At 40.1% G+C, this 17,758-nt stretch overlaps 1 protein-coding gene across 1 annotated transcript in view; it reads right to left on the bottom strand.

Annotated features, from left to right (window-relative positions):
* Positions 1-675: 675 nt before the first annotated feature.
* The window catches only part of LOC139730290 (eukaryotic translation initiation factor 5B-like), a 27,491-nt gene continuing 10,408 nt past the window's right edge, over positions 676-17,758 (bottom strand). The window contains exons 8-19 of the mRNA XM_071641167.1: positions 17,469-17,576; positions 14,548-14,658; positions 13,745-13,954; positions 12,658-12,789; positions 11,161-11,343; positions 9,974-10,135; positions 9,197-9,328; positions 7,969-8,100; positions 6,161-6,237; positions 5,010-5,313; positions 3,791-3,952; positions 676-3,184 (exon numbers count right to left, since the gene is read on the bottom strand). Coding sequence (XP_071497268.1) covers positions 3,077-3,184; positions 3,791-3,952; positions 5,010-5,313; positions 6,161-6,237; positions 7,969-8,100; positions 9,197-9,328; positions 9,974-10,135; positions 11,161-11,343; positions 12,658-12,789; positions 13,745-13,954; positions 14,548-14,658; positions 17,469-17,576 — 1,821 coding nt within the window. The 3' untranslated portion in view covers positions 676-3,076. The remainder of the gene's footprint in view (positions 3,185-3,790; positions 3,953-5,009; positions 5,314-6,160; positions 6,238-7,968; positions 8,101-9,196; positions 9,329-9,973; positions 10,136-11,160; positions 11,344-12,657; positions 12,790-13,744; positions 13,955-14,547; positions 14,659-17,468; positions 17,577-17,758) is intronic.

Genomic DNA, 17,758 nt, shown 5'->3' with positions numbered 1-17,758 from the left:
TCCTGGCTCTCAAGAAAATTTTCGAAATTATAATGCATGTGAACATTTCTGGTTTCACGGTAGTTGCACGGTACTAAGTAATGCAGAAAAACTCAGGTTCAAGCTTCTGTACATGAAACGTTTGGGGAACATTTTACCGTGTGTTTGTGGGTGGAGGGGCAAGAGGGGGTGTGCTGTTGGTTGACTGGGTCAAGGGTCACATGTGCACACACACACACACACACACTAGCAGCTTATCACAGGAAAAAAAATCAGGGTGTAGCCCTCCAAAGTCATAGATTCTCATGCATTTTTGTTGTTTATTCACCCATATCTTATTCTTTTTTTTTGGGGGGGGGGTGGAGGGGTTCAGAACCCTTGCATGAAAGTTTTGTGATGATTAACCCTTGAATCTTGGCCACAGGAAGTGGAAGGTATATACTCGGAGGCTTTGTCTTATTGTGACTGTGAGCCTCCTAGAGTCTCACATAAAACAAGAACAGAAAATACCAACAAAAAAACCAACAAAAAAACCAACAAAACAACAACAACAACAAAACAAAAACAAATATGAAACAATAAATAAGGCTCAGGTGGTATAGAATTCACTGACTGAAGATATCTTGTATTATTTGTGCAATACAACTAACATGTACAAAACATGTCTCAAGTGGCAGAAATGCACAATATCCCATTCATAATGCCTCTTCAGTCTTGCACACTCTTCAAAAATATCTCTTTTTTCCACATCCTCTTTTCCTTCTGCCTTGCTTGTCCAACACTACAGAAAATATTTCATAGCTGATGAATGTCAGATGAGCATTCACAAAATAGATTCAAATGAAGAAGATATCAGATATAGCTGCATAACCGCAGGAACGGTGTTTAAATAGACAGTGTTGGAGTCGAAACCCTCCCTGTCATTGATGAATGCTTTGCATTAAGTCCCAACTTCAATTCAGAACAAGTTTGACTTTTGCCAACGTCAACATGCTATGCTGTACATCTGATACGAGGCCCTGTAAGTATTGCAATGTGACTAAACACAAAAATTCAAAGGCCCACATTCAGATAGAAATACATTTTACATGTTAATAGGCTGTAGTACGGAATGTTGGCTCCTGTTCATAGGAACACATTGCAACACACACAAAGAGATGTTTCTCACGAAGAAATACATAGTTCTCTCTTGAAGTTCATACAATAAGGGCAATAGAATAAATTTTTCACTACATGAGAAATTCTAAATGCATATATTTCATTTCCAAACTAAATAGAACATGGTGAGAAAAATGGGTCCAAAAATTTAAAGTATAAGAATCAAAGGAAAAAAAAAAAGCATGCTTTTTTAAGAGGACAGGACAGTCAAAACTGAGCGTTTAAATTTCTATTACAAGTACAGGAGGCATTAATTGAATGCATGGTTACTGTAAAACCAGAAATTATCAAATGCATGAAACTTTCACTAACTTGGTGAGCCACATTTTGTAAACGTTTCTGTCCACACAATCCAGCAGATTTGATATTCTGGTAATACTTTCATGGTCTGCAATACATGAAGGTTTCATGCACTAATGTTTTTGGTTTTACAGTATTTTCAAATTGTCTGTTTGCATTGTCATAGTGAAGAACGAGAAACATGGATATCAATTATAATAAATTCTGATGCTGTTGTACTGATTTATCTCTCAAAGTCTATCAACTTTTGATATAACTGAAATGCTTGAAGAAAAATGTTTATTTCATGCATACTAAGCCAAGCTCTTGTGACCAGCAACATCACTTTAAGATCTCTTATGTGCCACAAGCCACAAAAACTGCATCCACATATTATGAATGACAGGACAAGTAAAAATTGATGAAATACTCAACCTGGCTGATGTATTCAAATCTTAAGGTTCTCCCAAACAGCAAAAGATGTTGAAAATTTTGGAGTGTCTCTCACTCCTTGTTCATGGTTTGTATCTGTCATCATTACTCATTATTCCCCTGGAAATTTTTTCGCCACGTAGTACAACAGCTAAGCCTGATGGATTTTGTTGAAATTGAACGTTGTGGCAGGGTGTTAATGAAAGGATTACGAGTATGTGCATCGGCTAATATCGCCTTATTGCCTTCTGCACAACACTCATCCACAATAAGCTGTACCACCAGTCAGTGGCGGGGAGTGGGTGATGGGGACAGGGGTGAAAACCTGGACTCCTTAATATGTCAGTGCTTGCATAACAATTCAAAATGTCAGCTAGCATGGTAAAGGAAAGGCACATGCAACATACAGACATTCCTCACATTCAATGAATGGAGTTAGGGGAGAAATAAATCATTTTCATTTGGCTTTGTCCTTCTATCAAAGCCACGCAGTAGAATAGCACACCTGAACTAAACTCCATCCCACCAACAAAAAACCCAAAAAGTTTCATTCCTGTTGGCTGCCGTCGATAAGATCGAGCTTTTTAGTGGCTGTCAATATTCCTGTCACAAGCGACTTAATCGTACAGCTGAGGAAATATTAATCAGGGCTCAAGGGTATTCATGCCTATCTAAATGTGATGAAGTTCATTCATCAGTGCAATGCCCTTTTGGAAGGAAATCCAGATATCACCAATTGCAGCTGTCCTTTCCTTTGGCACTGTGCATGACAACTTCCATTCTGATGGAAAACCCTGTCATGCATATTTATGAGTTCAAGTAGCTCCATACTATCAACAATGACATCACAAAGGTACTTTAGGTAGAGTCATCAGCACATAATTCATAACATCACAACATGGTGCTGCAATGATTTCAAACTGGCATGTTGGGAGTCAGAACGGGGCAGAAAAAAAGCGATATTGCCTCTGCAATGATTACATCACAGACTGGTACGCTGTAGGTATTTCTCAGCCATGCATGTCCAGATTGCAAACTCTCCTGAATGGATAGTGACAGACTGGAAGTAACCACATCGCATCAGCACAACCTGCTTCATATCGTGAAATCTTGCCGCTTTCAGGCAATGGTGTCCAACTGCTGTGGCCTTCCATGTTTTCAATAGGTTGGATTGAATTGTCCAAGCTCGTGCAGACGAGAAGAGCACTGTCTCTCTTATTTTCTTTTCTCACAATATCTGGAGGATTTTCTTCAGTTCGATCATGACCTGCCAGTCCTGTTTCTCCAGATCTTCCCGGAAGTGATCTTTGACAGCGTCTATCGACTCGCGGCTGATCTGTTTGGGTTTAGATAATGATAACAAAGAATTACCATGATGGATGTATGAGGGATTTATCTGACAGATCAAGACAGCATCGGCAGCTTTCTGCCAACTACAGCTCCCGACTTTGAGGTTTTGTACACATGATTATTGGCTTTTTCTTCTAACATAAATGCATACAGTATATCTAATTACCCATTGAAAGCACCATACAGAAGTTCAATGAACAGACGTCTGTTTTCTTGCTCAGGTCAGTTTCGAAAGATGTTTTTGTTTGTTTTATTTCTACACTTTTCAAAAAGATATGTTGGTATTAACATAGGCACAGATGTCATATCTAGTACAACCTTACTGCATTATTGCATAATACCCTCTAAACAATGAAAGTCTTGATGAAAGTGTCATACAAAGAGGGCATGACTAAATCTCAGCTACGTTAACTTGCAAGGAATAGATATCTAATACAAAAGGACTGCTTTCCCATATGTGGATCTCACTGCAAACATCTGAATGGTACTGCATCCCAGAGTAACTGGTTCACAATCATACTGGTGTACATACACTAAGATTTATATTAGACTACTTCCATCTCTGGATGAAAATATTCCCATCATCTGTTACCTTGCTAATTAACATGTCGTTGTGGTCAAAGTGTCTGCCGTACATCTTGGGGGCGTCGCCGGACACATTTTCGATCTTGATGCAGATCTCCTGCCCCTTACGGGCCGTCTCCAGCGGCTTGTGGTTCAGCTCCAGACTGCTGACCACACCCAGCTCGCAATTCTGGAAGGAAAATAAGAAGAAACTTTACACAGCCTCACACTACATGAGAAATGAGCAGTACGCGTCCAACCAAACACCTGTTTTACACGGGTGCTGTCTCTAGGTGCATGACGTGAAGATTGGCAATAATCATCATGGCAATGAAGAAAGCCCTCACATACATGCTCCTGCTCGATAAGCTTTCATTTGTAGCCAGGAGAAAGGGTGGTGGCATACTCATCGCTATTCAATTTATCTTTTTTTTTTTTTCCTTTTATTTATTTATTTTTTTTGGTGAGGGACTGCCTTTCATGAAGGAAGATAGGCCCCAACACCTTTTTTTCTTTTAATTTGTTCCATAGTATTATGGTAGAGAAAATCAGTTTAAGTGATTCATCAAAATAAAGGCTCTGCTTTCTTTTCTCCAAACTTGCATATTCCCTGTATTTCTGAAGTTAAATGAAACGAGGTGTTGAAGACTTATTACTACTCCCTTCATCCCCTAAAAATGACAGATCATGGAAATAATCTGAACTTTTATATACTAGAGTTCTGCAGAACCACTGAAAACAGAGGGCTAACAATGCAACACAATGTGAGAAGAGATCAATGAGGCTGATACTAGTTTGTAGCAACTATTCTATTAAGCATATCATGAAAGCAAAAATAAAATCCTCCAGTGAAATACAATTGTCATTCTTACAATACTGTGTTCAATCAGCTTTAACTAGCCGTTCCTAAGAAACAACAAACTAAAACTCCAAACAGTAAGTCTGATCAAGTGTACGTGTAGGTCTCATTTGCACATGTGAGTTTCATCTTTTTGGCCACTGCCGTAAAGTCTTCCTGAATATAACAACTACACAGACATGCAATAAAAGAGCTATAGCATGCAAGATGTTCGTTTCATCACCTTCATTTTTTTTTTAGCTTTTTAATTCTTTTTTTTTGGGGGGGGGGGGAGGGTCATTGGCCTTTCTCTTTCTTTATATATATTTTAAAACAGTCTTTACCCCTTTTCAGATATGAAAGGGAAAAATATTCCACATCATCCAATTTTTCATGGCTTCCAACTAACCTCTCTGCTTGGCACGATAATGGGAGTGCCTTGCTTCACGATACCCCCTTCCACCACCACGCCCATGACGATGGGGTTGCGGGCATTGAAGATGCACTGCGGCATGATGCGTAGCTTGCAGGGGAAGATGGCGATGTGCTTGTATTGCTCGCGGTTGCGCTTCTTCACCTCGTCGCGGTAGGCCATGAAGCTGTCGAAGAGGTGGTAGATGATGTCGGCCTGGAAGATGCGGATGTTCTCGCGGTCGGCGAGCTCCTGGGCGTCTCGCTCCACCTTGACGTCAAAGGCTAGGATGACTGCGTACCTTGGTGTACGTTGAGAAAAGATTATTTCTAGCAAGACAGGTTCTCTTGGTGGAAAAGTACATACTGGTGCCTGGAAATGAATACTAACTAGCTCTCTTTCATTTCTACAGTCTGCACACAGATTAAAACATTTAAATTTCTTGGGCATGGTTGCAATGACTGTTTTTGTCCATATACTGTATTGCAACAGAGCCTTTTAAGATGCTTACTCCAGTACATCAAAAAGTGCTTTCATGGGGCTTGCATGATAATATAAAGGAAAAATAATAACAATTTTGCTGAAAACAGTTTTCTCCCGGTGCATTTTAATGTATTAATTTGATTTGTACTGATGTCAGATAATGCCTTCTGTCATAATGTTATGACAAAATTGATCTAAAAAAAAAATAAAAAATCACCAGAGTGTTTGTTACAACACTATACTTTACAGAGTGCATGGAGCTACTGATTTGAGGACTAAACAAATTTGAAGAAAATTTGAAACAAAGTGTTACAACACTATAATTTACAGAATGCATAGAGAGACTGACCTTCTTCTGCTTTACAATATCAGAATGCTTGTACATTGAGAAATTGAAATAAATTCATTGGCAAGTTAAATTCTTATTGCCAAACCTACAAGTTTTTTTTATCTGACTTTTGATGCATCCTAACTGGGTTTATGCTGCAATTTTGAAGGAGCAAAAAGAGCTTGCAAAACAGTTTGGATACTGAACATGTACGCTCAACTCATGAAATATCTAGGACAACATTCTTGTGCATATACTGCCTCAAAGAAAAGGTTTGAAGAAATTCCCATGAATCAGTAACTCAGCATCTTATTTCAGTGAAGAATAGCAGACTTACTGGCTGTCGTGTTCCAGCATGACAGAGGCCTTCATTACATCCTTCTTGTGCACTGGCCCAATGTTGATACCCGAATACTGTGGATTTAAATGTGAACATCCTTGTTAAACAGTGAAAAGATATCACAGACATGCGACTAAATCAACATTTTTTGAACACATAAACCAACTAACACCAGCTTACATCATTCACCCAATGACCTTATCAGTAATTGGCTTCATCAAGGAGATTTAAGACTTTCTGCTAGCTGTTATTATTCAAACAGTTGTAAGTTTTCTATTGATGTACAAAAGAATTCCACAGGTGCATTTGTGCCTTTGACGATTGATATTCAATGCTGCCGTCTTGCTGAACAATCTGCAGATTTATTCTGTCTACTAACATAATGTTGGCTATATTTTGCTTGTTTATCTAGTAACTGGGCTATTTGAGACCAAGTTTTTACTCCCCCCCCCCCCCCCCCCTTGATCTCGGCCGCTGATGGCGCGATTGCCGCAAAATTTTGCCTGAACATAGAGCCGGATGTCAACTACAAGATTACACAGTCATACAATCCAAAAATATTGATTTTCTATTTTTGGTAAATTAATTATGCAAATTTATGCATGAAATCATATTCTCCCCTGTAACTCCATTAAAAAGAATTAAGGATTTCTAAATTTTTATGTCAGAATTCCTCAAGACACATTAAACAATTTTCTTGTAAAAAAATAGCACAATGAAAATCAATTTCTTTTGTTTTTTATTGTTTTAATTTCTTATGTATTTCATTGTTTTTTCCAACCCTTTGTTTTCTATTGTTGTTTTCCCAAAATTTATTGCAGGCACTCTCTCAAGCTTATCTACATTAGAATTTATTAATTTCAATGATTTAAAGTTGAAATAATCTAATTTATGTCAATTTAACAAAAAAACACAATTTGCATTGGATTTGCACACGATATCATGAATTAGAGCCGTTTTCGGGTTGACATGCATATGCAAAACATTACGTAACATCAGAACGAAGTACCCGGACGTCGCAAATTTGGTCTCAAAATATGCGGGAGACTTCAATAAAAAAAGTCATGAAACGACGTGGCAAAATCTTTGCGCGTTGCGGAATCGTGGTGCGAAACAAAAATTGACCCCCCCCCCCCCCCGTTGTTAGAATAGGGTTAAAGCTGTGACATCATGCAAAGCCCGTTTTATCACTCTTCCACTTAATTCCCACAAATAAAACTTATTTGGAATTATCTTCCGGTATAATTCTTTATTGACAGATATGTCAAATTACTGACATAGCAGGCTCAAACACGTTATTTTCATTATCATTACATCATTATTTGCATAATTTCTATTCGCGCATCCCCGTGTCTTTACCATTTTATATCACCTATCTTTTGTAAGTAGGGATAGCGAAGAGTAATTACCATCACAAAAACACATCTTTCCTAGAAAGTGGCTGGTGATAATGCAATGAGACATGAGTCAATTGTCTTCCTATCTGCAGGCCAGATCGAGTTTGGCACATGCTTCAAATATATTTTAGTGGCAGCATCGAACATCTAGCAAAGGAAATAGACGGTTATGATTCCATTCTCTTGAACCTCCTTAGCTTAATTCACATAATGACCTCATCAGTAGTTGGTTTAATTCACCTAATGGCCTTATCAGAAGTCAAAATGTTCTTATCATTCTTCTTTGATATTACTTGATTGTACATTATTGTATCATATATTGTTGCTTTCATGTCTCTGGCAATCAAAATAACCCATCTTCTGGGAGCAACTGCTATAGACAATGGAGATATTGCGATGTGAACTCACTGGAATTTTTGATGTCCTAAGGAATTCGAGGAGAGCCTCCAGGGAGCCCAGGGTGGACGCCTGGACGTAGACACCTCTCTCGGAGAGCTTGATGCTGGTGAGAACAGTCTTCAGGAGTTGAGAAACCTCTTCCTGCAGAGGAGGAAGCAACAAACACATGGCACAGAGGATTAGGGATAGGTATGCGGATCCAGAGAGGGAACATTGGTATACAAATGAGGCATAAGTCTGAGAGCGTCAGTCAGAATTGTGTGCATAAGGTTAACTATGGAATGCTTAACCAACAAGGCAAAGCCAAGTGGGTTTAGGCTGATGCACAAAAACATGTGTGCACCATCTGTTTTATAGAATGTGGAAGAATTTTCTTGCCAGAAATCCATTTTGTGATTTATGTTACCCGATGGTAAATTTACTGGATGCATTTCCTTTTGGCTTGCCATAGATGAAAACCATGCATCTAGTACTTCAAAACCATGCATCCAGTAAATACTGGACGCATGGTTTCCAGCCAATAGGTGTCTCTCACTGAGTGCGGGAACGTTTGCTAAGTGTGCGAACCTTTGCGACAAGAGCACATGTTTGCAATGGTTGTCCTCTCTGAGGCAGTGTGCGGCCAGTAGAAATCAACACACAGCTATCAACCAATAAGATCGCAGGATTTTTGCTACCCATGCTATAACGTGTGATAATCATGCAAGAGTTGGGGGGGGGGGGGATAAAGATACCAGGGCTAAACTATGCACAGGAGTGGACAGAAAAAACTGACAGAGGAACACAGGCTGGAGAAGAATAATGTAAACTAAAAACCAAACAAAAACACACCACACAAAATGGACTCTCTACATTATTGATGTAGAAAGCTGCAGTATATTGTAGGGAAACTCTTTAAAAATTCCTGCATCAGCAATATTTGATAACCATGCACCAAGGGTTATCTTGAGGATCTCTACACTATCCTTGCTTACAGTATCACACTATGGGAAAGAGCTCCCCAATTCCTGCATCGGTAATACAGTCAAACCTGTCTATAAAAACCACTGTCTATAGTGACCACCTGCCCTATGCGACCACTAAACACAATTCCCCCCCCCCCCCCAGAGAAGAGCCATGTTAACAACCCTGTCTATAGCAGCCACCTGTCTACAACGGCCACTTTTTTCGTCCCCCTTGGGGTGGCCGCTATAGACAGATTTGACTGTACTTGCATTACCAATGCACACTGGATTACCTTGAGAATCTCGACCTCGTCTTGCTCCTCTGCAACCAACATTGGCAGTCCAGCTAGTGCTTTCTCCAGATCCTTGGCAGCCACCTTCACTCCCTGGGCACCGGCGATCTCCTTGTGACTCTCATACTGGTTCTACAAACACAAAGGGCATTAAAGAAGGTTACAAGTGGTAGACCGAGGGACAGAATTGGACCACATGTAAAGAGCTTCTATCCCACTGTCCTCGGGAGTACAGCTGCATTGTACACACTGTTTTCATTGAATATCCCTGCATCATAGAAATTTCATCAGACATGGACATTAAATAAGAAAGTTTGGAAATTTCAAAACTTTAGCAACGATAACTTCAAATGGCAATCCTCACATTAGTACACTGACAATTAAAAAATCTAAAATTCATACCTACTTCTGAGGCTTGGGTATGACGAAACCTGTAATCTCAACCCTAAAACAGCTGGAGGGGGTTGAATCAAACCCCCCTCAACATTTTCCACGACCATTCTGTCATGCAAAGTTTTTTGTCCAAGCCGCTCGCTGACTTCTTACTTTCAAGTCTCACACATCTTATGACAACATTTTTGCAAAAATTGGGCATGCTGATACGACACTGCACAACCTTTTATACATGCTCATCAGACCGGAAATGGCTCAAAAACGTGATTTTGTGTACAAAGTCAAATTAATGCAAATGGGGTTTTCTCACCTTTATATTTAAGGAAGGTATATGATTATTTTCATGTTCATTGGCTGTGATCAATTCATTTTTGATAGCCTTACCTTAACTCGTAGCTCCTTCAGGGGCTGGGGCATGAGGAGGCTCCTGACCTGGGACACGATGGGTCCCTCCTGGCCTGCTATCACGATGGTGTCCCCCTCCCGCAGTCTGCCATTCACAAGCACCACGTCGATGGTCGTGCCAAGTCCAGGGAGAGATTTCACCTGGTTGCAAACAAATAACAGAGTGATAGCTTGCTTTAACTCTCGGCATACTGCAGGTTGAATACACTCACTAAGTTGATGTAAAGTGTCAAGTTTCCTGATAGGGCCTCTTGACCACATTTCATAAAGTGCTTCCCAGTGATTGTGACCTCACATGCAGTTACTATGACAGCAGCTAGCCAGCAACCAAGCAGCTGTGAGCACTGAAGTTGGTGTTACGAATCCAAAGATACAAATTTATGACAAATCAAATACTTTTTGTCCATATATCTGTACATCCCTTTTCATGCATGGAAATGTCATGACAATTTTTTAGTGAATTAGTAGAAAACAGCATGAAGACAATTGTGGTGTACAAATCTAAGAGCCTGCAAATATGTCTTTGAACTGCCCATTGTGAAAATTTATTATAAAATGGGTTCAAAAATGTAGCCAATTGGAAGTACTGAAATGAGTCACGTGTGCGCTCATGATTTTCTTACTAACATGCACAGCCGTGCAAAAAGTGTGCAATGAAAAGTCATATAACACGACGTGTTATCCTATGGGACATTGCAGAGAAAGTGTAACAGCTCAGTCACTGACATCACAATGTTTACACTAGCAGTGCACATTCAATCAGTTGTTACAAGTGCGACGCGCGCTACTATACGCGCTGTCAATCCTGTAAACAACTTCTAGTTCGGGCTGCCAGCCGGCCTTTCTTGTGCATAACATGTGGCGTGTGTATACTCTTATACGTACTTATATGTCCGGGATTTCCGAGTGCGACGTGCGTAAATGTTTGGGACGAACATCTTCGGACATCTTGACTTTTGAGCGAGTGCTACATGTAGCTGACTGGTATTGACCCACAAAGGTACATGAAAAATGCTGTTAGTTTTCGACCCATTTTATAAATCAAATTACACACAGGTTTAAGTTCGTGACATTAGTGGAGATGCAGCTCACTCTCACCTGTGCATTATTTGTATAATAACATTTACACAGTAGTCTGAGGGACTGTTCAGTGTGTGGCCTCTTACCTCCAGGGTGGTACACTGCAGCTGCTGGGAGAAGGCCAGCCGCTTGGCCAGCAGCGTCTGGCTGAGGGTGATGATGAGTGCAATGAGATTACCCATCCCGTCGCCTGAATGGGCCGATGTCGGCACCAGCGAGATGTACGTCTTGACGTCCGGGTTGTCGTAAAAGAGGGCAGCATTCAAGCTCTGGCGAAAAGTCAAACCAGGGTATAAAAGCACGTATACATCAGTGGGGACCCGCAACTGCTGCTAAGCTCACGCAACAGATTCAAGTTTATGCCAATAGTAACTGCCCACTAAAAAATGTGATGATGACTAATACAGTATATCGGTTCAGTTGACCAAAACAAATTTAAAATTCAGTGATTTTAGGAAGGCAATGTGTGTTGTCATCATCTCTTCACTTCCGGGCATGACTCCTGTCCTGGGTTGAGAATGGAAACCTGTGAAGTTTGATCTGTTTTTGAGCATTCAAAAGTGAGCCCTATACAAATGAACTTATACATTGTACCACAACCTCACTGTTTTGGTGTCCAACAGAATGGACTATCCACATGAACCATAAATCAATGACAATAGCCAAAATAGAATGGATAATATGAGCCTGTTGATGCAAAATTTTATCATGTGATCTTTTGCAATCTTTTGCAATCTGGGTTTACCAAAATAGAAAGTATTTGTTTCATTTAATTGTGCCAAAAGCTAACGATGTACAAAAATATCCACACAATGGAATGTTCAATGTTAACAGCGTATGGTTTGAGTTCTGATCTGACGATTAAACAATGTGTCTACTGTCTTGGTGCAATGACACGCGAAAATGTATGACACAATGGAATTTCCCAGACATAGGTCAAAGGATATCCAGTATGTGTAGAATCACATCACATTAGAGTTTTCTATACATACCACAGTGAGATGATTAATTAAAAATAAGAAGGGAAATGGTACAAGGTGCAGTGAAAAGACAGTGCTTGCTTACTATGGAAACATTGAATTAGTTAGAAAGAATGACGAAAACTTAAAGGCAGCCGATCGCCATCCCTAATGGTACGTAAACTCCGAACGACCGAAGTTTGTGCATGCAATTGCGCCATGCTACCACTGAGACAAGTGTGTGTGTGTGTGTGTGTGTGTGTGTGTGTGTGTGTGTGTGCGTGTGTGTGTACGCATCATACACAAATATTGTCACCGCGAGCTGCGGTAATTGGAGGAGAGAGGCCAGAAGACGCGTGGCCCTTTCGGCCTCTCTTCATGTGCATGCGCACTGAGAGTGTGCGTCCATTCGGAAGCTCTCGTGGCTCGCTGGGACAGCCATTTTGGGTTAGGAGATAAGCACAGGGAGCTCTCTTGTAGCCTACCGTATTTTCGCTGACCCATTGAGCCAGCGCTATTTTCATTCGGGGGTCACTACATTTGATACAGAATGGGGGAGGCAGCGTGTTGCGTTCGTCTCCGTGCCCACTTCTGTGGAAGAGTGCATGCCACTTCAACACTGACCTGTTCCGCAAACTCTGTGATGATGTTTCGCGTCCTCTCTTCAAATTCGTCCTTCGTGTGCCGCTTCTGCTTCTTGATGGTGTTGACAACGTCTGTTTGTGGACTCGGCTTCCACTCAAATAACCTATCGATCTGTGATGGTCCACAACAGGAGAATGTGTAAACAAGAAGTCAAAAAAAAAAAAAAATCACCAACAATGCCATCCGTAAGCAGGCAACACCAGTAGCTTGTAATCACCATTTACAAGTTGAGAGAATGAAATTACAAAAGTATAAATCAAACTGCACTTACCATTTACGTTTCTACATGTTTCAAGAAACACACAAAGGACAAAGAGGTGCAGATGCAAATTGAGCTATCAAGATTATTCATAAGTTTTAGTGAACCGTCTTATTCAGATTGATAAAAGCATTTCTGACATCTGGTCATCTCTTTTAACAGCGTTTTCAGAAACTATCTTATGCATAAGGTGGAGAAAAAAAGCACAGACTCCAACTCTCCCGCTTTTAAGCCATTTTCTTACAATCTGTAATGCTCTCATGTTTGAGTTTGATTTCTCTTGCTTTGGCTATGTGTCTCCCACTTCTCCTGCTTTAAGTTAAGCTTTCTCCCACAACTTCAGTTTTGCTGTATGTGTTAAAAATCAGGCTAAGATAGCACAACAGAGCAGCTACAACCTCGCAATCGGCCACAAGGAATGTCACTCTTTGCTCTCATAATGTGCGCTACATGCACATACAGTAATAATCATGGTGTGCATTGCACGATAAGAGTCTTGCTTGCGAGGGGGTCCAGGCAGAAGAGATTTCCTGTTTAGGAGCTTAGGGTTGGAGTCTCAGCAAAAGGTGGCACAGACAGAAATAACTTCTTGATTTCATGAATATGTGCTTACCCATCATCACCTAAATGGAGACACCATGATTAACTGAAATGGGGTTTCTTGATGAAGTCGAGTAATACTATGCAATAACTCTCAAAATCTTTCATGCTCAACTGGTATAGCACAAAATGGATATACACTATAATCACTATGAAATTCATAGGGTTCTGATGTTCATTTTCTCCTTCCGTGACAATAAGTCCCACCTTGTTAAGGGCGACCACAAAAGGTGTCTTCCGTTGCTTCAATAAGTTGATGGATTCTATGGTCTGCGGCTCCAGACCGTGCATGATGTCGACAACTAAGATGGCAATGTCGCACAGTGATGAGCCCCTTGACCTCAGGTTGCTGAAGGATTCGTGACCCGGGGTATCGATGATCAGAAGACCGGGGATTTTCAGCTCCTCTTTGGCAAACTGTCGCAACACAATCCACAAATATTTCATATTATTAATAGAGCCATATGGCTACCTTTTCACAACCTTGTTACACACATGCACAATGCAATAGTTTATGGTGCCAGTTATACATGGGATTTGTCTAGGCAAATAAAACACAGAATATTCTGTACAAGTACGATAAACTTTAATGTCTTCCATCCAATATAGGTGAGTTTCCATTTTATACCCACACATTCCCACTTGATTCCAAAAGTAATCAATAATAATGAACAAATATCAACTATCTAAAGATAAACGCACTGTGCATGAAATATGCTAGTAGAACAAAGTCCTACATTTTGCCTTTTCAATTCTCTAATGAAACAGCTTGTGTGTACTACACAAGATATCATAGTGCATTCTTTTGCATTGTACACTTATATGCCCCCAGCATTTGTAAGTCATATGCTTGATTAAAGAGGGGCACCACAAGTTTTGAGGTTAAGCTGCTAACACCGACTGATCTCAGGTTTGGAATGGCTGCCCCGTGGTAGTGTGTTCAAAATAGCACTGACATTTGCACAAACACAGAACTTGACGTCCCTCAATTTTTTGTGTGCTGTCCTCACCTCTCTGCACATCTTGGTTTGGTCCTTGATGGCCGGCCGAGGGACCATGGTAGCACCAATCTGTTGAGTGATACCTCCAGCCTCACCATCCTGGACGTTGCTGTGTCGGATCTGTGTCGGGGCGAAACATGATGTTGTAGTACAGTGTACTCCCGTTATAACGAAATGCTCGGGACCGGCAGTTTTCTTTCGTTATAACCGAACAAATACAATATATAACAAAAACAAGGAAACCACGTATATATATCATATTCTGTTTGCGGAACACTCATCATACACTGGAAAGCTATGTGAAATGTGATGGGATAACTGTATTACAATAGCAAACGCAAGTTCCCCTCAGAAACTATGCGTGACACAAGGAGCGAACACACAGTGGTGTCAAGCGTTCACCCATGCAGAGACGCTATAAATGCTTGTTCCACTACGTACTTTCGAAAGCAATTCGCATTTTGTTATAACGGAGAACATTTCTTTTTTTTTTCTTTGTCTGTGGCGCTCGGAAAAGACTTCGTTATAACAGAAATTTCGCTTTAACCGTGTTCGTTATAAGCGAATTTTGTACCATAGACTTTAATGGCAATAATTTTGGGACCAGAAGATTTACTTCGTTATAACGAAATTTCGTTATAACCTGGTTCGTTGTAACGGGAGTGCACTGTACAAAAAATGTCCCGCTCGTGGCTTTTATTAGGCACATTGACATTGAGAGCCAATGTCTAGTCACGACCCCCAGAAACCTCTCCTGATTACGTACCTGGCTTTACATTTATCACTGGTGTTCATCATTCTAACTTTGTAACCATAAACTGCCAAAATTGTCATTAAGTAACATCAATGTAACTCCCCATTTTGGTTTAAAAAAAGAAAAAAAAAGAGGGGGCTGATGAAATATGTGTATTAAATGTTTCATTACACATTTCATTTCATGCATTTTATCTCACATTCAACAAATAAGTAATCTTGCTAAACTAAATCTTAATCCCATAATAAACTAGATATATCGCTACGGCTACTGATATGCCTCCGCCATAATGCATGGTTCTCCTAATAGGTCTATAGTACAATGTCTTGACAATGTGTGATGACAGTTTCACACAATTGGCAAAATATTAAAATGACAGGTTTGACACAAATGTGCTGAATGTTCACTTTCCTAGAACTAGGTTCAATTGGATGAATGATTAAAATGTAAGAGTGCAGGTATTTGGGGAATTGATGATTTTTACTTGACTTTTGACCCTTTTATAAGTTTATGCATTGAGTAATTTTCAAGGTATTGAGAAAAAGTATAATTTCAGTATCAAATGGGAAAATAGCATTATCTAAACCTGGTCTTTGACCTTTGACCTCACAGTTCCAAAGAGAATCACTGTTAGGTTGAACATGCATAAATATGTAAGTTTCATGATGATACCTTGAGTTACTTTCGAGATGTGGAAGAAAAAGTGCAATTTAGCACTTTCACTTGACCTTTTACCTTTTGACCTTTGACCTTTAGGCAAGAAACTTCCCCAAAAATATATATTGGGTAATACATGCCATACATCAAGTTTTTTTTAAAAAAACCTTCAGGCATATTGCATTTTAAGGAAAGTAGTGATATTTTGAGGAGTTGACCGCGACCTTTGACCCCCTGACCTTTGACCCATGACCCCCAACTTCCCTAGATAATCACTGCCCATCGGTAAAAGCATATATACTAAGTTCCATGAAGATACCTTGAACCATTTGCGAGATATGGAGAAAAACATGAAATTTCAAATTTTTTTTTTCACAAAATAACCTGTGACCTTTGACCTTTGACCCTGTGACCCTAAAATCCACACAAAGTATTATCCCCCAAGGATATACCCTCATACCAAGTTTGATGTAAAACCACCACACGGTTCTTGAGATATCGACAAAAACAAAACGGGACGGACGGACGGACGGACGGACGACCCGAAAACATAATGCCTCCGGCCACTTCGTTGCGGAGGCATAATAAAATGACCCCAAACACTTTTTCACCATCTGCATGCTCCAGAGAATTCTACGAGTTTCAAATTGGATCATTATGATTTTCAACTCCTTCTCTTCAAATCTTGTTGGGGAGTGTTGTCATCAACCCCAGCAACATGTTTGAGTATAAAAATCTCTTTTTCATCATTAAAAATCAAAGATGAATGGTCAGACATCAGTCCTTCAACATGGACAGATGGGATGGACTGGTGTACAACAAAGCTAGCAACGTGTCTTTAAAAGACTCTACAAAACAGAGGTACACAAAATCAATCCTAGCTTATTTTTGTAAGCACTAAGTGGCAGAATGGCATATTATAGAATTCTACAAATGTGTTCTTTCCAGGCAATAAGATAAAACATTCTTGTCAGACTCTCCTGCTAAGAAGCTAGTACTGATGACCGTATATCAACATGTCTGGAGAGTAAAGTAAGGATGGAAACCAAGATGCAGTATGCATTATATTATGAGTTTGTTTGGACGATTGGAAATAGTATGGGCTTATTTCTGGTAGTAATTTCTTTTGTGTGTGTGTGATTAGTTTGAAAAATTAAACTGCAAAAACATGGAAATTACTTATTGTACATACAGACCAGCACAAATAAATGGGAAGAAAAGAATACAAAACCACTTCTCTCATATGTCATCAAATTTGGGTCAAGGCCCATTTTTTTTAGGGGGCACAAATCCATTCAAAGGGCCAAAAATGAGTAATAAAATAACACGTAATGTGGCCATGAACGGTTTGCTTTTGTAAGGGGCATTCCAGCCAGCGGGAGGAGCATGGCAGCAAATTGCCTCTGGCCGGTGGGTATTTCGAGTAGTACTGCAAAACATATTTCCTGACAGCAATGAATGGTTCAGATTTCAGATCAGATTTCAGATCTGCGAGGTTCCAAAGTCTACCTAGACATACCTTATCAAGAATCTTGGTCTTTCCTGTGTCAACGTGACCCAAGACACAGACAACTGGTGACCTCAGGTGATCCGTGGACTTCTTGGCTTCAGCCTGTTCCTTGCGTTTCTGTCAATGGCACAAGATAACGAGGCAAAAGTTGGCATACTGGGAATGCATATTTATATTTTAAGAGGTCACCCTTTCAGTTGTTTATGTCTGCACTTTTGGCAACTCAGAATTACTGTGCAGCATGCACTGCCACAGTGCATATGTGGTAATCCATCTACTTTTTTCCCTTTTTATCATGA

This window comes from Diadema antillarum, unplaced genomic scaffold (assembly GCF_040938485.1).
Source record: "Diadema antillarum isolate AM-2024a unplaced genomic scaffold, OU_Dant_1.0 seq00000301_RagTag, whole genome shotgun sequence".
In the NCBI taxonomy this organism is placed as follows: Eukaryota; Metazoa; Echinodermata; class Echinoidea; order Diadematoida; family Diadematidae; genus Diadema; species Diadema antillarum.
The sequence above is the reverse complement of the archived record's forward strand: the minus strand, read 5'-3'. Positions and strand labels throughout refer to the sequence as shown.